The sequence below is a fragment of the Leishmania donovani genome, chromosome 23 (genome assembly GCF_000227135.1).
Source record: "Leishmania donovani BPK282A1 complete genome, chromosome 23".
Lineage (NCBI taxonomy): Eukaryota > Euglenozoa > Kinetoplastea > Trypanosomatida > Trypanosomatidae > Leishmania > Leishmania donovani.
The window spans coordinates 641,783-665,414 of NC_018250.1; the positions used below are offsets into that span (position 1 = coordinate 641,783).

Below are 23,632 nucleotides of genomic sequence, written 5' to 3' on the forward strand. Positions count from 1 at the left end.
ATGACGATGCGCATCCTGCAGATGCAGGGGTTGGTGAACATCGAGGAGTACGTCTTCATGATGCGCGGGGCGCAGATGCTGGACAAACAGAGCCGCTTGCCAAACCCCGCAAGCGCGTGGCTCTCCGAGCGTGCGTGGGACCACGTTTTGGAGCTGGAGCGGCTGAGCGCCTTCCACGGCATCGCCGCTCACTTTGAGCAGAAGCCCGATGAGTGGCGCGCGTGGTACCTCCTGGAGCGACCCGAGGAGGCCCTGCTGCCGGAGGAGTGGGAGGCGCGGTGCGGTGGCAATGCGCTGCAGCGCATGATCTTCACGCGCTGCCTGCGCCCTGACCGACTCGTCTTTATGGTTTACGAGTTCATTGAGGAGCAGCTCGGCAGCCAATTCGTGGACCCGCCTGTGTTCAATCTCAAGGACACTTTCGATGAGAGCACCAACACAATTCCGCTCATCTTTGTGCTCTCTAACGGCGTGGACCCGACGAAGCAGCTGCAGTCGCTGGCGCAGCGCGAGGGTCGTGAGCTGAAGGTGCTAGCGCTGGGGCAGGGCCAGGGTGACAACGCCAAGCGCGCCCTGCAAGAGTACAGCCAAACGGGCGGGTGGGTCTTCCTCGCCAATTGCCACCTAATGGTGTCATGGCTGGTGGAGCTGGAGAAGATCATCGACGCAATCTTTGAACAGAATCCGCATCGCGACTTCAGGCTCTGGCTGAGCTCCGTGCCGACGCCGCAGTTCCCGATTGGCGTGCTGCAGCGCTCCATCAAGATGACAACGGAGCCGCCGAAGGGGATCAAGGCGAACATGCTGCGCCTGTACAACACGTTCAGTGAGGATGACCTGGCGATCCGCAGCGCTGAACACCCCCTCATCTACCGCAATCTTCTCTACGCGCTGTGCTTCTTCCATAGCGTGCTGCTGGAGCGGCGCAAATACGGCACTCTCGGCTACAACGTCCTCTACGACTTTACGTCCTCCGACTTTGACGTCTCGGAGAACATCATCCAGCTGTATATTGGTCACATGCACTCCGATGCCGTCGAGGACGTTCCGTTCGTCACCATCCGCTACCTCATCGCAGAGGCCTCGTACGGCGGCCGCGTCACGGACGACTGGGACCGGCGCGTGCTGAACACGTACATGGCACAGTACATGTGCCCGGACGCCATCACGCAGAGTCGCTACCCCCTCGCGGCGGCTGACGAATACTGCATCCCGGAAGACTGCAACACGCTGCTGGCGTACAAGAATCACTGCGGCCAGCTTCCCATCACCGACCCGCCGGAGGCCTTTGGGCAGCACGCGAACGCCGACATCGCCAGTCGAATCGCAGAGTCAACGGCGTTGCTAGACTGCCTTATCAGCGTGAACACCTCGTTGGTGCGCGACGGCGGCGGAAGCAGCAGCGGCAGCGCGCAGGCGGTCACGCAGGAAGATCGCTGTCTCGAGATCCTGGCCTCCATCGAGGAGCCGAGCAAGGCCGCCACACCGAACCTGCTTGACTATACCGCCATCTACGATTCAACCGAGGGAGACCGCGACAACGCCCTCAACACATGCCTCCTACAGGAGGTGCAGCGCTACAACGCGCTCTTGAAGACGATTCACCGGCAGAAGGCGGAACTGCGCCGCGCCGTGAAGGGCGAGATCGTCATGTCGGAGCAGCTGGAGGCCATTTTTAACGCGCTGCTGCTCGGCCGCGTGCCGCCGCCGTGGACGAGCGCCTACCCGAGTCTGAAGCCACTGGCGAGCTGGGCGGTGGACCTCGTTGAGCGCGTGGATCAGATGCGGCTGTGGAGTCAGCGCACGCCGACGGTGTTCTGGCTCTCAGGCTTTACATACCCCACCGGCTTTCTCAAGAGCCTGCAGCAGCAGCAGGCGCGCCGGGACCAGATCTCGATCGACCAGTACGACTGGGAGTACGCCATCCTGCCGAGCGAGGAGCGCGCCATCGCCCATCGGCCAAAGAAGGGCGCGTACGTGCGCGGAATCTTTCTCGAGGGCGCCGGGTGGAACGGGGAGGCGAACACGCTCTGTGAGCCGAAGCCGATGGAGCTGATTGTGTCGATGCCGGTGATCCACTTCAAGCCGAAGCTCCGCTCGGGCAAGGCAAAGTCGGCGAGTGTGTACGAGTGTCCCTTGTACATGTACCCGATCCGCACCGGCACCCGTGAACGTCCCTCCTACGTTGTTGCGGTGGACCTGGAGTCGGGCGACGCGGTGCCAGAGACGTACACGAAGCGTGGTACGGCGCTGCTGCTCTCCACAGACGAGTAGCGAGATGGACTGCGTGCCCGTTTCTACTTAAGTTTTTTGTTTTGTTTTGTGGGGCTGATGTGGTGGACGCCGTCGATGCATGGCTGTCGGTGTGCAGGCGCCCATCCATGTGCGCATAGGCGGTTGCCTGTCTCCAGGCTGTGTATGCGTGAGCTAGCAGCCGCTTTTCTTCTCCGCATAGACGGCAATCTATTAGTGCGAGAAGACAGCGCTGCTGACCGCGCGCCATCTTTTTTATCGCTCTCATCGCTGGCAGTGTGCATGTTGCGGGGTGAAGCCACCGGCAAGGAGGCGACGGAAGGGTGAGGGGAGGCCGTCGGCGTAGCACCAGTGCGTGTGTTGGCGTTCACTCTCCTTCTCTCGGCTTTCTCTTCGTGCCTGTGGCCTCATCGACTTCCTCTTTTTGCTTTTTGACATTGCCGCTGTGTGGGTATGCGCGCCTGGCCTGGTGTCTCTCGGGCATGGGTGCGTGCCTGCTGCATATGTGTGGCGCGTGGTGTCTGTGCTCTGTGTAGCGAAAGGAGGCGTGTGCCTCCTCAGCTCTGAGCACCTCTCTTGCCTCTCTTGCCCGGACGGAGGAAGGTGATGCGCACAGACACCAGCGACCCCGAGCGAGCGAGAGGCGCTTTCATCATAGAGGAACCGATTCGATGGTCTTGCCGTGATCACTTCGATGTACAGATCCCTCCTTCATGTTATTCTCCTTGCCGCGTGGACGCCCCACGTGCGCCTTCTCCGGTATGTACACGAAATACAGGCGTGCGCGTAAGTCCGCACGCCTCGCTCGTCTTTCTCGGTCTCCATGCTGATCCTCCCTTGAAACGAAAAACTCCTTCAAGGCCAAGCTCAGCGTGCTTGTGTGCGTGTGGGATCTGTGTGTGTGTGTGTGTGGGAGGCTCCGAGCACGCGCGCCTCGAGCTCGCATAGATGTCCGTCAGAGGTGTCTTCAGTGAGGGTGTTTGCCGTACTTCTTGTGCACCGCCCCTCTGCCTTCTCTCTCCCTTGCGCTCCACCGCGTTTCTGCTGCTCATATGCATCGCAAACCGCCGCTTTCCTGACAGGGGCCTCATGCCGGCACGTGTTGGCCGCGGCGTGCTGGAGAAGAGAAGGCGCCACCGACCTCCTAGTGAGGCACGAGCTTGACCCGCACGTTTCCTGTCATGATCCGCTCCTGCATCTCACGCTCTGTTTCGTCGGGCTCCTCTTTACCATCTTCTCTCTCTCGCGCACGGATAATTACCGCTGTGCAACACACTCGCACTTGCACTCGCGCACGCGAACTTGGTCGCCCGCCGCATGCATTCTTATCTGTGCACGACTCCGCCTACGCAGAGGCGGTACCAGGTAGCCGGCGAACTCGCACTACACAGCAGGCGAGAGAAAAGGGCCTCGCGCACCGTGACTATCCCTCATCCCTCTCCGCTTTCCTCTCTCCAATGGCTCAGATGCTCGGCTGGGGTGCGAAGCGCATGTCTAGCAGCAGTGAGCTGAAGGATGTGGACATGTACGTGTACGTGGAGCCGGCTGGGCTGCTGGGCCACTTCCTTGGTCGCCCGCTCCGGTTCAAGGTGCAGCAGTTTTCGTTTCTGGTGAACCGGCGCGAGCGCGCGCTGCAGCGCGTTGAGGTGAGCGCAGACTCGCTGCTTCCTCAGTGCGAGGTGTACATGCCGTCTCGATTTGAGCGAGTGCCGTTGAGCTTTTCTGAAGTGGAGCGGGTGATGCAGCGAACGCGGAGCTATGTGCTCAACGCCCCCCGGTATCCTCTCATCACCTACGATGTCGAGGCCAACACGAGCGACGCTGTGAAGGGTACACTGAATCTGCACGGTGCGAGCCACACGGTGGAGTGCAGCAAGGTAGTTGAGGGGGCTGAGCTAGTGGTGCGCTGCCCGGTGCGCTTGAGTCAGTTCCACGTGCCGCCGTTCAAGATGTGGCTGGGGCTGTTCACGCAGGCGGACACGGTCGAGGTCGAGACGCGCATTCCTGCCAAGGTGCTAAAGCTGTGAGTGAGAGGTGGTGAGGTAGTGCAGGAGGAGGGGGAGGGCGGATACGATTGCCTGAGTTGAGGTGTCCAGCTCGTGATTGGGTGAGTCGCGAGGGGCAGAGGGATGCATGGTGCTTGACGTCCGCTGTCTCTCTCGCTCCGCTCTCCCTGACCGGGCGACTTCTTCTTGTCTCCCGTGTGCACCGGTGCCTTGTGGTGGGTGTTGATCGGCTTGTTCCTTGTACATGGATGACGCTCCGTCTTGCTGGGTTTATCGTCACAGGCGCTATGCGAGTGCATAGGCATCAAACAACGAAGGTGCGCTGGACGAGGAGAAGGCGAGGCGGCTGTGGCAGGTGACGGCATGGCCGACATTGCAAGCACATGGCTGGCCGAAAAGGATCTCTGCGCTTCCTCCGCCGCCCTCTCGGCTCTATGCAGGAACACGTGAGAAGGTGCAGCAGCTGCAGAACAACTCAAAAGAGTGACAGGAGTGTGTGTGCGTGCGTGAGGTGCGCGCAGACCTCTCTCTCTGGAGCTCATACTCGAAGATGACGATGAAGCCGTCGGCACATACGCTCGCGGTGCACGCTTGCGCGGGTCTTCTCCCCTTGCCCGCTCTCTTCTGAGCGCCCCTCCCACCTGCATCCATCTTTCTCTCCCCATATCACCGCTCCTTCCTGAGCACTGACGCACGCGTTCGCGCTAACCTTCGCCTCTCTTCTCACCCTATCAATTCCAGCGTTTATGCGCTACAGCAAGGGTGGCGACCCGGCTCCGCACCCTTCTTCTCTCGCGAAGGCGCACTGCGGAGCCACTGCAAGGCCCTTCCTCAGGCACTCATGCACACACTCACCTATAAATACCCACATCACCGGCCTACACTGTGCGCGTCCCTGCGGCATTTCGACTTCGCAGGAGGGCAAGAGCGCGCGGCTCGTATCTTTTTTCGTCTCTCTCCAACTCTTCTCCTTTCCACTGCTCGTCATTTGTCATTGGCCGCCACTGCGTGACTGCCGCGTCCACCCATCATCATCCACCAACACCACCGAGCTGTGCGATCCTTTGCCTCACCCTCTCCCTCCATCTAGGTGCTGTGCGCTCCCTCCCTCTCTCGTCTCCGCTCCTGCTGCGCACGCGCGTCGTGCGCTTCCCGCCCCTTGAAGCGACGGCCCTATCATCGTCTTTTCGCTCTCGCAATCAGACATCATGTACATGCAGGTGGTCTCCATCGAGCACTCGCTAGAGCGACCGCATGCGGCTTTGGGTGACGCAGCGCTGTCACCGATTTTCCGTCGTGTGTCGGCGCGCTGTCCAGTGCTGCACCTCTTCGGCTACGTACACATTCCTTTGGATCTCACCCCCACCACGTCCGGCACCTCAGCACCCGTCGCGTCAACGGAGCCCCGCGACGCGAGCAGCAGCGCTCCAGAGAACGAACTCGACGGCGACGCGGAAATCACGGCTGCCGCGACTCCACATTCTTTCTCTCGCGGAAGCAGCGGGGGTGGTATTCTGCTTCTCAGCCGAGCCACTCCACTCGTCGGCCGACTCAGCGGCACCCCGGCGCCGCTGCAGCAGGAGGATGCCTCGCCCTCGCCGAAGAGGGCCACGTACGCTTTAGATGCTGATGGACACGGCAACAAGGCTGCGGCGGCCGGCGCGGTAGCGCGGCACTGCGATGCACCATCCTCATCTTTTCTACCTCCTTGTAGTACCCTCTGCGCGGCTACGAGCGCCGCTGGCGGCGACGGCGACCCGCTAATCTTAACAGACGGGAACCTTGGTAGCTCAGCCGCCTGGCGTGGCCGCTACACGCAACGCCGCGCCTGCCTTCATGTACATGGAGTGTACCCATCGCTGCTGCTCCCCCAGTACGACCGCAGCGTCTCTGCCGATCAGCTGGCGGCGCAGCTCGAGGCCGTGGCGCTGTGCGTTCTCGCGCGACAGGGCACGCTTGTGCCGACCCAACAGCTGGTGCACAACGTCCGCATTGCCCACCGCTTCAACGTGTACGGCTACCGGCCCCACGCGTACGCCTTTTACGAGGTGGAGCTTATCGACCCCGACTTGCTGCCAAGGGTGGTGGATGTGCTGCAGAACTCGACGGAGGTGGGCGGGCGGCAGTGGCAGCTGTACGATGCGCACTATCGGTATCATACACAGTTCATGGTGCGGTGGCGCGTGAGTGGCATCGCGCCGTTTCTTCTGCCAGCTGGACGGTGCCATGTGCGTCTGCCGACCGTTGCCGAGCTCTCGGAGAACTCGCCTGCCCTCTCGGCGTCGCTTGAAGCGGTTGGTAGGCTGCAGGCGCCCCAGCACAGCCGCGGTAACGACAGTGACGCGGCGAAACGAGAACTGAAGGATAAGGACGAGGAGGAGCACAGGCAAGCAGCCGCCAGCTCTGCGCAGCAGTCTCAGCTTCTCTTTCGCCAGCGCTGGCGACCTGATGAGCTAGGTCGCGCCACCACGGCAGAGGTGGAGCTGGACGTCGCCGGTGCCGATCTGCTCGACCACTCCTCCGCAGTGGAGGAGGGGGAGGCTAAGGGTGCCGCAGTAGCGGCGCAGGGGCGACGAAGAACCGTGACGGCCGGCGACAACCTCAACTACACACGCCGCATCATACGACACTACTTCAGCGAGCATGGGGTGTCCGATACTTTGCGCGTTGCGGACACCATCGCGATGGAGCGCCATCAGCAGGAGTGTGCGCATGTCGCGGCGGCCGGGTTGAAGGGGCAGCAGGGGCGCTACGGCCACGTGATGCAGATCCAACGCGGCGATCCGACGGTGCGGTGGCTGCGACACCGCATGCTAGAGTACTTGAAGGAGCGGGCGGAGGCCAATGCAGCGGTCGCTGCGGCGCTTGCCGCTCCTTCTGCGGTTCGCAAGACAGAAGACGGCAGCGAAGTGTCTACTGCCATGTTTCTCGCCAGCACAGGCGCTGCCGCGGCTTCGGTGCTGCCACTCTCGTCCGCCGCTTCTCTTGTTGAAAGTGCTGTAAAGTTGCAAGATCAGCGCGCCATTCGCCAGCAGCTCCTTGCCGAGTACCGCCGGCCTGGCGGCGCTACTTTAAGGGCAAGTCGGCACGGCCACCGACGCGGGGCCACAGACGCGATGAGCACTCGCGTGTACGCAGATGGCCACATTGCCGTGCCGTCGTCGTTCGCACATGTTGCCGACCAGGAATCAGCCATCGCTGGCGGGGAGGCGCTGTACGTTGGCTTTAGCTCAGAGAGTCTGAAGCTTTCTGTGCCACAGGGTCAGACCCAGCCGCAGCCGCAGCCGCAGCAGCCAGCAGCAGCGCCGGAGAATGCTGCGGGGAAGCCGATCCCTTCTTCATCCGCATACCAGTCCTTCTTCGACGAGCTCTCGGCCACAGCCTACGCCGATGTCGTGGCTGCGCCGACGCAGGACTTGTTCACGGCGCTGGCACAGCCAAGCGCGCCCTCGTTACCGTCCCATGGAGATGAGCCCACTACCTCCGTCGCAGCAGCGGTCATTACAACACCGCGACGTAGCTCAATGAGCAGCAAGGAGGCAAGTGGGGCGGACTGCAGGGACATGCAACCGATGCTGGAGACAACTCGTGAGCCGGCGAGCAACGCGGACGTGACCTTGACGTGCGCAGCTTCTGACTCGATAATCGCCGCGGCACCGTCGCGTGCGGGCTCCTCGTGGTCGTCTGCATTGTCGTCGTCCTCCACGGCGTCCCTCTCCAGCGGCAGGACTTCCCCAGATCACGGCAACAGCTGTATGGAAGGCCGCGAGGGCGTTGACCCGTCCTTTCTCGGCTCTTCAGCGGCACAGTCACGTGAGAGAGCCCAGGGGGAGCCGTGTCTCGCGGCATTGGACGCCGCAGCACTCGTGCGCGAGACGCCCACGCAGCGACCGACGCGGTCGTCTGTCGGGCGTTCTCCGAAGATCAGTGAAGGGCAAGATGATGACTTCGCGTTCGATGCTCTGGACAGAATCGATGGGGAGGCGATCAGGCCATCGGTCGGTGCCTCGCAAAAAGATGGTTCGCTTCCGCGACTGGGGAGAGACACCAGCAGCGCGGCATTGGACGAGCTGGTGGGTGCGGAAAACGACCACACTCCAGAGGGCGGACGCCGTTGCGCCGGCATCGCTGCGGCCGCATCACCGGCTACTGCGACGCCCACCCGCCTCCTCACGCGTCATGATTTGGCGGAGGGGGACTGCGTCGCGTTCGTCCGTGTGCGCGAAGTCGCGCCTTCTTTGCGTCACGGCGAGGTCCTGGCCATGGCCCGTGTAGCGGCGTTGATGACGGAGACGACAGAGCTGCAGTGGCTGCTGCGCTTGAGCGAGACGCACTTCGCTGCGGAGGAGCAAGCGTTGGTGCGCCGTGGCTCATGGCTGCGCGCTCAACTACCAACCGCCGCCGCTGCCGCCGCTAGCACGGCGCCCTCGATGAGGGACTACCACAGCCACTTTGCTGGAACTGCACGCGACGTGCAGCTGGGGGAAGTGGTGCTCAGCAACGTGTACGATAGCGTTCTCACCTCGGTGCTGGAGGGTTATGCACAGGCGGCTGCGCCGTCCGCACCCACGCAACAGCTTCCTGCGAGAGACGTCGCCGTGTCTGCGGCGCGTACTCTGGATATCGGGGAGATCGATTTAAAGGTGCGTGAGACAGATCCTGAAGAGGGCAGCGTGTCGTGGCAACTGGGGCGTCGTCGTCCTTCAGATGACGCGGCTGCTGAGGTGCAAGTCTGGAGGGTTCACTGCTTCACTGATGTGGCAGTGTATCACAGCTTCGCAGGACCACCTGATGGCCGGCATCGGCCCCACGCTGGACACCCCAGCTGCAGCTCGCCTCCTCTGCTGCGAGTTCTTTGTCGTTACGCGTATCATGTCGAGGCCCGGGTGCTGACTAGCGTCTGCCCAGATGTCTTCACGCCAGACGTGCGTAAGTCCGCCGTTGATTGCCGTCCTCTACCTTCCTCACGACGCGTCTTGTCGCATGGTGACCAACAACTGGAGAGCGGCGAGAGAAGGGTTGATGCCGCCACGGCGCACCACTCGTCGCGCACAGGCGCCTCATCATCTCGCGTGCTCTTCACTCAGCCTCAGCCTCTGCTGCCTTTGGGCGCCCCGCGTGCGCACTCGAGAGCAGCGGCGGCGTCGCTCACATCCCCACCGGCGCCCTCATCCCCGCCCGTGGAGGTACCCGCGACGCTAGCCAAGGCGCCGTGGCTAGAGGCGAGTGAGGAGGGGTGCGAGGACACGTTGCTGTTCCCCAGCAGCTCTGCTTCCACTGGCAGCAGTTGGGGAGGAGGCAGAGATGCGTCTAAACGGGGGGACGAGGCGGCGTCGGCTTGCGCTGCGCACGCCGCCCCACTGGGCGTCACGCATATGCCCGACAGGGCACCTCCACAGAGCGCCTCCGAGGCCTCCGCTGAGCTTCCCTCACCTTCAGCTGCGGTGCAAACATCACAAGACGCCGCCGACGCGGCGCCGCCGCCTGCCGGTAAGCGCCTCTGGCGGGTCTCATTAATGCGAACGCCGCCGCCAGACTTCGCTGTCGGCCGTATGCGCGTCCTGCGCGGTGTGCAGGCGGCCCGTCACTTCGCTGCACACGCATTCGTGTCGGAGAAGCAAGCGTGGCTGCGCCAGCGTGGCGCCAGCTGCACAACTGATGGTAGCCACGGCCCCACAGCAGACGCTGCGGCGGTTGGTGCCATCGAGGAGTCGGACACTGCGCCGCAGCTGCGGTTTTCCAATGAGACGGCGGACCCTGACGGAGACGGGAACGAGGAGCAGCCGGTCGGTGCAACGGTGAGAGATGGCTCGAGGGCGAATGGGGCACGCAGCGGGGGTACTTTAGCGGCGGCAGGGGGGAGAAGAGCAACGGAGATTGTGGTGCTGTCGGCAGCCTCATCCTGCGCGCACAGCAGCTCTGCAGCACCGATCGCATCGTTCGTGGTATCCTCTCTTACGCCCTCAAGGTCGTCCTCGTCATCGGTGGACCCTGTGCGCGAGGTGACGGCTTCGCAGCGCGGCTTCCTCGACCTTCTGCAGGCAGGGAGGAACCTTGATGAGGGAGGTGCGCGCATGGTGTTGCTGCAGCATCGCGGCCAGCTGGGCTACATGGTGGATGGCATGCGACGCTGCTGTGCAGTGTCCGCCTCTGGAAGCGAGGGCCTGCTCCTCTCGCGAGGGGGCGGCGGTGGTAGCAGCGGCGACTTGCGGGTGTGCGCCTCTGCTGTCGCGTGGCCGTGGACCGCAGCGACGGAGGTAACGCCGAGTGATGGAGCGCTGCTACCGTGCCGGTATGAGGCGGTGGCGTCATTCCCCGCCCCTTCGGCTGGCATTGCCGGGGCCTCGCGGGGCGCGAGGGTGGCGCCGACTGCCGCACGCGGGACTCCCACACGCCGTGGCGCCAAGCAGAGCCTCCTTCTCTCGGTGGTGAGCAGGCGAAAGTCTACCAGCCACGTCCCCGGTCTTTCTCTCTCCGCCACACAGCAGCCGCAGCACCACCTGCAGTGCACCCTGCGCGTGCTCTACATTGAGGTGCTGCTTCACCGCCTGCCGGGAGAAGCGCCTGCGTCGACGAATGAGGTGCTCGCAGTGGGACTGGGACAGGCCACCACAGCCACCAACAGCGCCATCGCCGTTCGCGTGTTCTGCGTGGCCGCTCCACTACGCTGCGCAGCTGCGCGCGCAGCGACGCACCCGTCCGCTGCTGGGCGTGCGCCGCCCCTTGTGGGACTGACTGAGGCGGTGCAGGTGGTGACGATGCCGGACGAGGCAGCGCTCCTCGCGCGCGTGCGTGGCGAGATCCTCGCGTACGACCCCGATATCTTGATTTCGTGGGATGGCTTCAAGTACGGGCTTGGGTACTTGGCACTGCGTTACCGGGCGGTGTTTCACCGCAACCTGGCCTCTGACTTGTCACGCGTGCTGCAGCATCACGGATATCAGCGGACCAACGCAAATTGCGGGTCGCACTTTGCAGCCGCCGCGTCAGCGTCGGGTGGGGATGCTGGCGCCGACGGCGGCGCGGCTGAGCGCGCGTGCCCCTCAATGGCAGAGGAAGGGCCGGCAGAGGGCGGGCGCGGGGGCGCAGATGCTGGCGAGCTCGCCGCAGCAAGGTATCGCTCGCGGTCACCCGCCTCTCATGCAGCCGCTTCCTTCACGGTTCGTCACGGCAGCAGCGGCGGTGGCGGCGAGCCTGTGCCTTCTCAAGAATCCGTTCGGAGTGCCACCGCCATGGCTGCGCGCTCTTCGGTATTGTCTAGCGCTGCTTCTTCTGCATCCTGGGCCGCCCCGCTGAGGGACTTGGATGAAGACGACGATGACGTAGATGGCGGCGGCACAGATGATGCGGGCGCCAAGGGTGGCGCGCGTGGCTGCAGAGGCGGTGCCTTAGCTGGGCAGACCGTTGAGTACAGAGAGGGGCGCACAATGCACTGGGCTCCCCCGGCATTGCGGCGGAATGGGCAGCCGCCGCTACTGGCGCGGCCGCGTGCAGCCCTCGACCTCCGCGCCGCGGCGTCCGCGCCAGCGGCGGCGGCGGCTGACCAGTACGCGAAGCGGTTTGGCACCGACATACACGTGGTAGGGCGCATCTGCTCGAGCCTCGGCAAAGACCTGCGTAAGGAAATAAAGATGCCCAGCTACTCTCTGACGATGGTGCATGTCAAGCTTCTGGGGCAACCACTACCTTACTTCACGGACAGCTATCTTTCCGAGCTCTTCCTGACGCCGCAGTGCGCCGATGCACCCGGCGGAGGCGAGCGGCACACGGCTCTGCGCTACCTTGCCTCACGCGTCGCCGCGCCGCACCGAATCGCGTGCAAGCTGCGCTGGTTCACGAGGCTGCTGGAGTTCTCGCGGATGTACGGCATCCTAACCAAGGAGGTCATCACCCGCGGCAGCCAGTTCCGCGTGGAGGCGACCCTTCTCCGCTTTGCCCATCCTCTCGGGTACGCGATGCTGTCACCATCGCTGAGCCAGGTGCAACGCCAACCCCGCATCGAGTGCATCCCGCTGGTGATGCAGCCCAAGTCGGACCTGTACCGCCATGACCCCGTGGTGGTGCTAGACTTCCGTAGCTTGTACCCGAGCCTCATCATCGCCTACAACCTCTGCTACTCCACGTGCCTTGGCTTAGTGCAGCCACACTCGCACGGACGACTTGGGGTGCTGCCGCGGTTCAGGCAAAGCAACGCCGCGCTGGCGGAGCTGCTACCCGACGACGGCGCCCAGCACGACGGCGTCGTCTTCAGCCCCAACGGCGCCATGTTCGTTTCTCCCAGCACACGAGTCGGCTTGCTGCCGCAGATGGTGCAGGCCGTGCTGGACACGCGGTTCGAGGTGCAAGCGGCGCTGAAGCATATTGCCGTGCCATCAGAGGACATCACGATGCAGCAGCGCCTGCAGGAGCAGCAGCTGGCTCTCAAGATGCTGGCAAACGTGACGTACGGGTACACAGCAGCGTCATACACGGGCCGCATGCCGTGCGTCGACCTGGCCGAGGCGATCGTGTCCCTGGGCCGGCAGACGCTTGAGCGCGCCATTGAACTCATACACAGCACTCCGGCGTGGCGGGCCGAGGTAGTCTACGGCGATACGGACAGCTTGTTCGTGCGGCTTGCGGGCCGCACCAAGGCGGATGCCTTTCGCATTGGCCAGGAGATGGCCGACGCGGTCACACGGTCGAACCCGGCGCCGATACGACTGCAGTTTGAGAAGGTGCTGCTGCCGTGCTTACTGCTCGTGAAGAAGCGGTACGCCGGGTACATGTGGACCTCACCGACGCAGGAGGCTCCAACGTTCTTGGCGAAAGGGATTGAGGTGGTGCGACGCGACCAGTGCCCCGCCACCGTGCAGCTCACAGACCGACTCCTGCGGATGCTTTTGGACGGCGCCAGTGCGACAGCGCTGCGACAGTCGTACTACGCGGCGGTGGAGCGACTCCAGTCTGGGGCCGCAAACCCGCTCCAGTGCATCTTCCGCCGTGCGGTGAAGTTGGGTCGGTACAAGGACGCAGGTGAAACGCACCTGCCGCTGGCAGCCCGCCTGGCCTTCCAGCAGATGGAGAAGGACGTCACACAGACGCCGTTCTGGGGAGAGCGACTGCCGTACGTGGTGGTGCAATCCACCACTGCAGTTAACAAGCTCACAGACAAGGTGCTTCACCCGGAGCGCCTCCTCCAGGCACACGACACCCACAGCGTGGACGCGGCCTACTACATCGTGCGCCACGTAAACAGAACGCTTGATCGCATGTTCTGCCTTGTCGGCATCCGCTTTGCGCGGTGGTATCAAGAAATGCCTCGGCGGCGCACGGCGCACGCGGCGCTGCTAAACTTGCCGACCTTCATGGCAGCACAGCAGCGGCTTCAGCGGCTGCAGGGCGTGGTGCCACCTGACGCGCGCGGTGCTGCCCCCCTTCCATTCTCCTTCGATACCGCGAGCGCCCCTCTAAGTCCGCGAAGCCGGCAGATGCGCTTGGGGCAGCTGGCATCATTGATGGAGGGGCTACGCCACCACCACAGCAGCTCAGGCGTGTTGTCTGCTCTTAGAGGCGGCGCTGCTTCCGCCGCGGCGACAACGGCGGCAACAGCGGAGGAGATCAGCGACGATGAGGATCCGAGTGCCGAAGCGGCGCAGCTAACAGAGGTGGCAGACCTCACCCGCCCCTCGACACAAGAGGTGATCGACGTAGACCAGTTGGCGACGCAACGCAGCAATCGTCCGTCTTCATCTTTGACGGGCGCAGCGCCGCCACAGCTCGACCGCTTTCTGAAGCCTGGTCGGGCTGCATCTCGCTCTGGGAGACGGAAGCGGTGGCGCACCGTGACCCTGGAAAGCTTCTACCCGCGCACACTCTGTGTGGTCTGCGAAGAGGAGGCCGTCAGCCTGAACGACATCTCTCGACAGCAGGCCGTGCTGATGCATGTCGGAGGGGTGGGATGCGGCGCAGCAGTGAGCGGCGGGCGTTGCTCTAAAGTCGCCTACCCTCCCGCCTCCACAGCACCAGCGGCACCGCTTCCTCTTCCCCATCGCCTTCCGCCCATCTGCACGCGATGCTGGAGCGATCCGCTGTCGCTGCACCTCCACGTACAGCAGCAGTGCCGCTCTATGCACCGGCAGATGAACGCGCTGCAGGGGCTCTGTGCGCGCTGCATCAGCGGCGGCGGCGATGCCGGCGATGCCGCGGCGGACGAGTACAGGCTGGCCGTAGCAGACATGGAAGACATGGACGCCTTCTGCATGTCGTCTACGTTGACGCGGCGCCGCAACTGTCCAGGGCACGGCTACGATGGCGTAGATGGTAGTACGCCACGCCACGTGCTGGCCGCGGTGGAGCTGTCCGCCGAGGGTGTGCCGCGCGGGTGCGTGTCGGTCGACTGCGCCGTTGGATTCGAGAAGAAGTGGGTGACGGCACAGCGGACGCAGTGGCAGGCTTTGCAGGCGTTTCTGAACAAGGTTTTGTGAGTGAGGGCGTTGTGGCTGCGAACGGTGAGCCGCTTCCGCTGGAGCCAGTCTGTGCGCGGGTAGGACGATGGCTGACGACGTTGCCTCCGCCTTGCATTCTCAACACGCACAGAAAACTGTGGAACGCGCAGAGAGAGAGAGGCAGGCGGCGGATGCCGCACAGATGGAGCGGCCTTGGCGCGCTTCTTGTGGTGGTTCTCCTGCGGAGCTTCTCTGTTGTATCTATGTGGCCCACGGGTGCATGCCGCTGCGGTGTTTCAGACGCCTCTGGAGGAGCGAGAGTGTCTTGGAGCGGGTGTACGCGGGCGATCCCGACCCGCTTCACCGCCACCTCCCTTTCGCCCGGACCACCGCTCATGCACCTGCGCGCATGTCGGGTTTATCCTTTTCGCCCTTTCGTTCATGTCGTTGCCTCCGTCGCTTCCCTCCCTCCCTCCCCGTTGCCCTCGGCTCTGCATCGCTCACCTACGCCCCCGCATTGCCGCCACGCCACTGGGCTCGTATGAATCGCCCGCCCCGCCCTTCGCTTATTTCTACACACGCGCACGCACACAGCATCATTCTATCTGCGTCGCTACACCGCGAAAAGCCGACGACATGCTCCAGTCACGCACACCCGGCAGGTGGCGTGTTGCACGCCGGCATGCATGCTTCAATGCGGCCATCGTCTGCAGCTCGCTCTTGGAGTCGTCGACCCTGTCCACCTCGGCGACGCGTCTTCCAGGCCGGGCTTCAGCATTGCTATCCGTCGTTGGACCACGTGGCAGCAGCACTAGTCGCCACAACGCGACCCATATTTTCACGCTGCGTGAGTCGGTGCGACGCTGCCACACCAAAGCCGCCGTCACCACCACGACGACCACCAGCAGCATCGCCCCCCTCGACTCGGCGTCATTTCTATCCACGCTCTTGGAGCCTGACAAGACGGTTTCGCTCGAGGACACGATGCGCACCTACGCAACCATGGACGTGGTGGAGCGGTGCGACGTGTACGATCCAAGTGTGCCGAACGTCGCGTCATCGCCGCGACCCACGACGGGGGACGGTGCGGCGCAGGCGCAGCTGGACGACGAGTCCGCCGATGGCGCCACAACGGCACCCGCGTACCCGCTACGTGCCGCACACGCTCAGGGGCGACTCTGGTCGCACTTTGCGGGCGCCCAAGAGACGGTGGCGCAGAGGGGCCTGAGCGAGGGCGTCGCCGAGCCGCCCGCGTGGTTTGTGCAGCTCTGCAGGGATTTGTACTTCCGCACCGACAGCGGAGCGGCGGACAAGCGAGTCGCCGACGACTTTGACGTTGTCGCGCAGGCAAGCGATCCGCTGGCCGACCAGGCGGCAGCTGCAGCGGCGAGGAGTGCGGGGAGCGGCCGCGGAGCGGCGGCGCCGCCATCGCTGCCTGCCGGCAGCTCGCCTGCCTGCACGCAGGCTCAGCGTGCTGACGACTCGGTGGAGGTGGATCCGTACGTTTGGCTGCCCTTTGACCTTCTTGATGTGAAGGACTACAACGTGGGGCCGTACGAGTTTCCGCCCGCCGCGACGTACACGGTGGAGCAGCAGGTGAAGCTGTGCCTTGGGCAGCGGCACAGGGAGTACGTGCACTTCTGCAACACCTACTGCTTCCCTGAGCGCTGGCAGATGCCGACCTCGATGGGCACGCAGCCTGCGCGACTGCTGGTCGACCCGTCGTGCCCCACGCCTGTGGTTTTTCTACAGCTCTCCCCAGACTTTCCGCCTGCGATGTGGCTGCCCATGAAGCCCTCGGTGACTGCCATCCGCGGTGTCCTCAGCAGCTTCGCGGCCCAGGCTTTCCTGCACCGCGAAGAGCAGCACGCAGTGTTCGCCCACCGGTACGAGACGGCGAAACGGGTCATGGAGCTGCAGCAGCTGCCCACCACGCAGGAGGGCGATGTGCTGCGCTTCATGGCGTACGAGGCACGCAACACCCCGTACCTCGATGCCCCGCTGCGCGAGTACCCGAACCAGCAGGAGTTCTTTCTCGGTGAGTACGACGACCCGGAGCGGTTGCTCGAGCACTTCGACCTCTGCCCTTTCGTCTTCGCCATCTCTCATCTCCGGACAGTGACGGACCTGCACGCAGAGCATATGACGCCGACGATCGAGGGCGCCGGCGTAGCGCCGTCCCTCTTCCGCTGCATCTTCTCGAAGGCCCTGATCCAGATTTCCGTGCACCTCTCGGCAGAGGTGAAGCTGCCACCGCAGGACCCAGAGGCGTTCCACTTTATGTGGAAGGACTCCCAGGTGGTGCCCAAGATGAAGATCCCCGTCTTCGCGCGCGTGTCGTGGCCGGACAACCACAACCTCTGCGGCGGTGGCCTTCTGGCGCGCCGCTTCAACAAGCTCTTCAGCACCGAGTTCGCCTCTGATACGCCGGTGGATGCTATCCTCAGCGTTTACTACGTGATGCAGTGGGCGCAGCGGGCGCAGGACCTGCTGGGTGTGCGCGGCATGCGGCAGCGTGTGGCGGAGCTGGAGGCCGCGGCTCACCTTCCCGAGCCGGCGAAGCTGTACCCCGGAACCCGCGAGATCCCTAACCCGGAATACACGGCTCAGGAGCGGCTGGGGATGCACATCCAGTACCTGAGCCACCTGGGCGATCCGCAGGTGCTGGAGACCATCCAGGCGCTGCTGCCGACGGCGCCCGCGCCGGTGCGGATGGGCTGCGCCAAGGCGGCACTGATTGCCGGAGACCGGGAACTCTTTCGGCGCATCGTCTCCAGCGAGCCGCCAGGTCGTATGCAGCACTACATGACGAAACTTGTTGTGAAGCGTAAGACGCGTGACCTTGTCGACCCAGAGCCACGCCTGCTGGAGGATCAATATGAGTTTGCCGCCCCGTTGTGGACGAAGCGGGGGACGCGCATTGACCGCAACACGCTGGAGGGTGCAGTGGATGCAGCTCGGCTGCTGCGGTAGTAGGGCCGCCCCTCAAGCCGGAGCCATCGCACTTCCGTGCACCCAACCACCCCTTTCCCCTTATAACAGAGCAAGAGAAGGCGCCGCGGAGGCAAGCCCTTTAAGTGCGTAACGGCACCTGCCCTTCATGCGCGCGGCCACGAGACAGACACGGGTGCCACGGTGTAGTGCTCGCACGCCTCGAGAAGGGGGCGGGATGGAGGGAGCACGGGTGAATGGAATGCGGAGTGAAAGAAACGAAAAGGAAGCAAGGACCGCGCAAGCGGACGTCATAAGGCTTCACGCGTGGGCCACTTGTGCCCCCTCCTTCTCCCTCTCTCACACAAGCACACACTGTGCACGCCAATGCGAGCGAGCGTTCGGTGACCCGGCGAGGCAGTCGAGCGGGCCGGTTTCTGCACGCACAAGCAAACACACCCTACGTGCGCACGTGCGTGAGTCTCTTGCGACGCAAACTGGCACGGTTGTTCACTATCTATTCACCGCTATCACTGGCCCGCTTCCTTTCTCGCCTGCCGCTCTTCCCTCTCCGCCCTCCTCCTCTCTCGCCCAAACACTCGGCCCACCGATTATAATTATCCGTCGCGCACATACGTACACACGCGTGTCTGTCACCGCTTACACCCTTGTTCATGAGCTCAGGTACACGTACACAGCAACAGCTGCCGCCACCGCAGCAGCAGCGCCACCCCTTTCAGCCTGCCTGCGGCCTCTGGTGTCCACCGTCTCCCCCCTCTCTTTTGCCCTTCGGTGCTTCGCCTTGGCGCCCTACTCGTCAAGATCGTCAAGTGCGCCAGTGCGGTGGGCGCATCGCTCTCCCTGTCGCTATATCGCCGCTCTCCTCCTCCCTCTCCGTGCTCGACGGCATCTCGCATCTCGGATGTCCGACCACGCCGACATCGACGAGACGGCCCGCAAGCGTTTGCGGGCGGAGGCTCCGTCCGCCTCTCCTCTTCCTCCTCCTCCTGCAGCACCGCTTCTTCCCTGTGACGCATCGCACAACGGGGAGTCGGCAGTGGCGGCCGGCCACATCCTGGTGGCCTCGGCCGCCCCTCACAAGGAGGGCAGCATTGCGTCGACGTTACACACAAGCTCCAAGGAGGCCCGCTTCGAGGGCCGCTGCATGCCGCCGTCTTTCCACTCGCTTCTGGGCGAGTACGAGGTGCCAGAGGAGGCGAAGGATGTAGAAGACCTCGTGGGTGGCCACGAGGACTTCAGCGACCTCCCCGAGGCCCGCCGCGAGGCGCTCCTGCAGTCCGTGCGCACGCTGGTAAAGAAGGCGGCGGGGGCCAGCTCCGCGGAGCAGCTCGAGCACCTGCGTGTGAAGGCGTCGCGCCTGCACGGCTTCAAGGACACGGCGCGCAAGTCAGAGCTGACGGCGGCATACAGGCAGCTCGTCCGCGAAGGCGCCGTTGGCGAGAACGCCGCCGTCGAGGCGCTGCTCGTTCGCAAGAAAGGAAAGTCGCACAGTGGAGTGCTCGTGGTGACGGTGTTCATGGGCCCTGGCGAGTTCAGCTGCCCCAAGGACTGTCACTACTGCCCCAACCAGCCCGGCATCGCCCGCAGCTACTTGCTGAAGGAGCCGGGCGTGCTGCGCGGCTTCCGCAACGGCTGGGACCCTATCAGCCAGTTCTACGACCGCGCCAGCGCGCTGGAGAACAACGGGCATGTCGTGGACAAGATCGAGCTCATCATCCTTGGCGGTACGTTCTCTTTCTACCCCCAGCGCTACGCCGAGGAGTTTATGACGGCATCTTTCTACGCCGCTAACACGTACTACGACTCGGCGCCGCTGCGGCCAATGCGCAGCTTGGCGGAGGAGCTGACGATGAACGAGGACGCGCGGTGCCGCATCATTGGCATCACGGTAGAGACGCGGCCCGACTACATCAGCGCACGCGAGCTGCGCCGCTTTCGCTCCCTCGGCGTAACACGCGTGCAGCTCGGCATCCAGCACCTCGACGATGACATCCTGAACATCATCAACCGCGACTGCCCCACGGCAAAGACCGTCGTCGCGATCCAGCGGCTGCTGGACGCCGGATTCAAGGTGGATGCGCACTGGATGCCCGACCTGCCGGGGAGCAGCTTTGAGAAGGACATGGCGCTCTTCGAGACGCTTTTCTCAGCTGAGAACGAGTCGTTCCAGGTGGACCAATGGAAGGTGTACCCCACCGCCACGGTGCCCTTCACCAAAATCAGCGAGTGGTACGCGCAGGGTAAATACAAGCCCTATGCGGAGCTGGATAACGGTGCCTACATGGTGAAGCTGCTGGTCTACATCATGGAGCACTGCCCGTACCGCATCCGGCTCAACCGCATTATCCGCGATATCCCGACGACGTACATCATGGGCGGGGAGAAGCGATGCAACCTGCGCCAGGTGATCGAGGCTGAGATGCGCGCACGCCACATCCGATGCAAGGACATCCGCGAGCGCGAATGCAAGGGCAACCCGGTCGACCGGGCCAACACCCACCTCTTCACGGACGAGTTCCGCGCCAGCGAGGGGACAGAGTTCTACCTCTCCGTGGAGAACAAAGATCGCACGCAGCTGTACGGGCATCTCCGCCTGCGACTGCGCGACGACGCGTCAAGGGAGGAAAGCAACATCCTGCCGGTGCTCCGGGGCTGTGCTCTCATTCGCGAACTGCACACGTACGGCAAGCTCATCGCCGTCAGCCAGCAGAACACCGGACGCGAGACGCAGCACGTTGGCGTCGGGACGCAACTCATGCGGGAGGCCGAGCGCATCGCCAAGGAGCGTGGCTACTACCGCACGGCCGTAATTGCCGGCGTTGGTGTACGCCGCTACTACGCAAAACTCGGCTATCGGCTCGAGGACACCTACATGGTGAAGGAGCTGGATGAACAGGCGAGCGCCATCACGGAGGATCAGGTGGTGCAGGACGACGACAACGAGAACTCAGCTTACAGCAGCTTCCTGAGCACCATCAAGTCCTTCTTTGGGTTCCAGACGACAACACCCAGAAGAGAAGAATCCGCGTGAGCGAAAGGGGAGGGCAGTGACGGCGGCACGGCCAACGGCGGGCTTCCCCTCTCTCGCCTCTACCTGCTTACTTGCCTCGCCCAACTCTGCTGATATGGAGGCTTATGTAGCGTGCACTCTCACGAGTGTCTCTGCAGATCCGGCTGCTGTGTCGCCCTTCCCTCTCTAGCAGTTGCCCTGTAGCTCACTCGCCCACCCTCCCCTCTGGACGTCTGCGAGCAGACGTGCTTGCCCCGCCGCCTCTTGTCTCTGTCTTTGTGCCCTGTGCCATTTTTCCCGACTGTGCCAGATGGGCGGCCCATCGTCGAGTAAGCGCTGTCATGCCGCTAACACTGAAGAGGTGCACAACAACGTGTGTTCTGCGGAGTTTGACCGTCGAGGCTCTCTCACTTGCTTCGCTGCTTCCGCTTCGCTATCCTCTTCGCTCGCACATCACGGCAGCTGCAGCTATCTTGCCAGCCGAGGAGGGGGCGGTATCGAGAGAGAGAGAGAGAGCTGGTCACGACCTTGTGACCGTGTCGCCTGCCTCCTCTGCTTCCTCCTCCCCCCCCCCCCGAAAGTGCTTCGGGCACAGGCGGCAGGTCTGGTGCACCGACCTCGCCCACCACCGCCTCGCTGCGCTGTGTTTGGTGAGGGGATGGAACGGCTAGCCGCACCCGATGTTGCCAGTGCCCATGTGTGGTATATCCGTGCTTGCGGGGCTTTGCCGTCCACTTCCTTGTCTTCACCGCACACCCGCGCAGGCGGCTACCACGTTGGCGTGCTCGCCAACAGCGCGTCAACGAGCCTTCTCTCTTCCCCTTTGCTCTCCCCCGATCGCCATCCGCTATGCCGCTCAGCCCGGCCGCTATCGTTTGTGGCTTCGCCAACACACAAGACGCTTTCACCCTACCTTGGTCCCACGACTTGCCCTCAGCGCAACGCAGACTTCCGCCCCACTCCTCTCACAAGCCCTCGCAGCAGCCATCGCACTCGCACACCCGCACACACACATACACACAAAGGACAACGACGGCGAGAAAATTAAAAAAAAAAACGAACGGAAAGGCGGTATGCGACGGCACGGCGGGTGCGGTACGAACGTGATGACGAGGCGTACCTCCCTGATCGCCCCGCTCTCCTCTACTTGCGCCCTGCTGCCGACGACGGCGCACGCGGGGGCGCCGTCTCTGCCGGCGTTTTTCTCCGCCCCGCTTCACACGGCGCAGCGGCATAAGTCCTTCGCGGCCACGATCCACGACATGACAATCATGCGCATGGGGTCCTCGTACAAGCCGGGTACGTACAGCTCCAAGGACATCAGCTCGGGTCCGCAGGCCGGCATCGGCCATGACCCTGTCTTCGCCAGCTTCCTCTTGAAGAAGATTGTGGGGCCGCTGCGGCGCAAGCAGAGCAACTCGCCGGAGGACTTCCTCAACGTGGACGAAGCTGGCAAGTGGATGGACGCCAAGAACGCGGCGAAGGTGCTCGGCATCAAGGAGGAGGAGCTGCCAAAGTTGACCAAGACGACGCTGGAGGATGCGTTCAGAAAGGAGTACAAGGGGCGCACAAACGCCCATCAAGAAGAGGTGGTGATCGCGACGGAGGTTCTCCTCGAGTACCTCGACTCGTCCGTGTACGTGAAGAAGAGCCGGCAGTACTACCGCAAGTTCCTGGAGAACGCCAGGCTCGAGGTGGATGCCGAGCTGACCAGGGAGCAGCGCGAGCGCAATGAGTCGCTCATATGGTGGTTCGGTATCGCAATCACCGGCGCCTGCGCCGTCGTCTTCTTTGTTGCCTACTCCCGCAAGTATGTCACGCGCAGTGACGTGGCCAACATCGGCACCAAGACGTCCGAGTACTTTGTTATGACGTTCCTGCAGCCGAAGAACACGGAGCCGAAGCCGGACTACAATACCCGGTACTTCAACACACCCAGCTCCATGGAGCTGGACAAGAAGAACGGCCGCTACGCTAAGCAGTTTTTGAGCGCGGAGGAGATTCGCCACGCTGAGCGCTCAGCAGCCTACGTGAAGCAAGAGGAGGCCGAGATGTTGAAGCTGTTCAACGATGAGCGGGAGCGTCGCGTGCGTGATCGCCAGGATGACAAGGCTCTCGAGAGCCGCGTCTCCGTTTACCTTCCCGAAAAGGTCGAGACGGCCGAGCAGCCTGCGCGATCGCGTGACAGCAGCGACAAGACCGCGTTTGAGAAGTTGACCTTCCAGGAGTTCAGTGGCATGCTGGCCAGCAACTTCGGCGGCGGCTCGCGCTTTCAGCGGCTGACGGAGGAGACATCGTCGCGCACGGAGCGCTTGAACGCCGCGCGTGAGCGAATCAAGTCGGCGAGCTCGTAGCGGCGTTGAGTCGGCGTTTGTAGAGGGGAGGGCTGGGGAGAGGAGACCAGGGCACGGGTGGTGGTGGTGGTGATGGATGCGCTGGGCGTGGACGGCCCCAGGCACCTTTTGCTGTCTTCTTGTCTGTCTCCTGGCTTTGCTTGCTTGCCTTCAGCTCTAACAGCGGCTTGGGAGCGACAGGGCATGCGCGCGTGAAGGGTGTCGCCGGTGCTCGCAGACGTTGACATGCCCGTAATTTACATACGCGGCCTACGCTTCACTGGTGTCTCTCCTCCCAGAGCACCCGGGTGACGGGAGGCACACCGCAGTGCGTGGCATCACAGGGCGCAGCAACCCCGCCACGCTCTGCGTGTGGGGAGAAGCCAAGCAGCCTCCACCTATCCCATGCCAATGCCGAGCGAACCGCTGGTGGTGACGGGGCCCAGCACCCACGACGTAGGGGAGTCAGAGCGGTGCATCGCTACGGATGTCGGCGGTCGGGTCCTGGACGGCGGTGCGTCGGAGCGGCCTGCGACGGCGCACGTGCTTGCGCCTTTTATATGTGGCAGGCAGAGCTTCAACGCGACTTGAGCGTGCCCCACACACCAGGCCCTCGCACTGCCCACCTGGTGGGAGGAGCCCCGAGTGTCG

General features: G+C 63.6%; 6 protein-coding genes across 6 annotated transcripts in view; all 6 read left to right on the forward strand.

Annotated features, from left to right (window-relative positions):
- LDBPK_231570 (dynein heavy chain, putative) overlaps positions 1 to 2,274 on the forward strand; it is a gene marked incomplete at both ends in the record, with an annotated part of 14,274 nt that extends 12,000 nt beyond the window's left edge. The window contains one exon of the mRNA XM_003861002.1: positions 1 to 2,274. This exon is cut by the window's left edge and continues 12,000 nt beyond it. Within this exon, the coding sequence (XP_003861050.1) occupies positions 1 to 2,274 (2,274 nt within the window).
- A 1,436-nt stretch (positions 2,275 to 3,710) lies between these two features.
- LDBPK_231580 (hypothetical protein, conserved) lies at positions 3,711 to 4,280 on the forward strand (the record flags this gene model as incomplete). The annotated part of the gene is made up of 1 exon (XM_003861003.1): positions 3,711 to 4,280. The coding sequence occupies one exon, from the start codon at positions 3,711 to 3,713 to the stop codon at positions 4,278 to 4,280; it is 570 nt and encodes a 189-aa protein (XP_003861051.1).
- A 1,187-nt stretch (positions 4,281 to 5,467) lies between these two features.
- On the forward strand, positions 5,468 to 14,725 carry LDBPK_231590 (DNA polymerase zeta catalytic subunit, putative; the record flags this gene model as incomplete). Its single annotated transcript, XM_003861004.1, has 1 exon — positions 5,468 to 14,725. One exon carries the CDS (start codon positions 5,468 to 5,470, stop codon positions 14,723 to 14,725), a length of 9,258 nt encoding a protein of 3,085 aa, XP_003861052.1.
- Positions 14,726 to 15,127: 402 nt separating this feature from the next.
- Positions 15,128 to 17,659, forward strand: LDBPK_231600 (hypothetical protein, conserved; the record flags this gene model as incomplete). Its single annotated transcript, XM_003861005.1, has 1 exon — positions 15,128 to 17,659. The coding sequence occupies one exon, from the start codon at positions 15,128 to 15,130 to the stop codon at positions 17,657 to 17,659; it is 2,532 nt and encodes an 843-aa protein (XP_003861053.1).
- Positions 17,660 to 18,539: 880 nt separating this feature from the next.
- Positions 18,540 to 20,669, forward strand: LDBPK_231610 (acetyltransferase-like protein; the record flags this gene model as incomplete). Its single annotated transcript, XM_003861006.1, has 1 exon — positions 18,540 to 20,669. The coding sequence occupies one exon, from the start codon at positions 18,540 to 18,542 to the stop codon at positions 20,667 to 20,669; it is 2,130 nt and encodes a 709-aa protein (XP_003861054.1).
- Positions 20,670 to 21,754: 1,085 nt separating this feature from the next.
- LDBPK_231620 (hypothetical protein, conserved) lies at positions 21,755 to 23,002 on the forward strand (the record flags this gene model as incomplete). Its single annotated transcript, XM_003861007.1, has 1 exon — positions 21,755 to 23,002. One exon carries the CDS (start codon positions 21,755 to 21,757, stop codon positions 23,000 to 23,002), a length of 1,248 nt encoding a protein of 415 aa, XP_003861055.1.
- Positions 23,003 to 23,632: the final 630 nt, after the last annotated feature.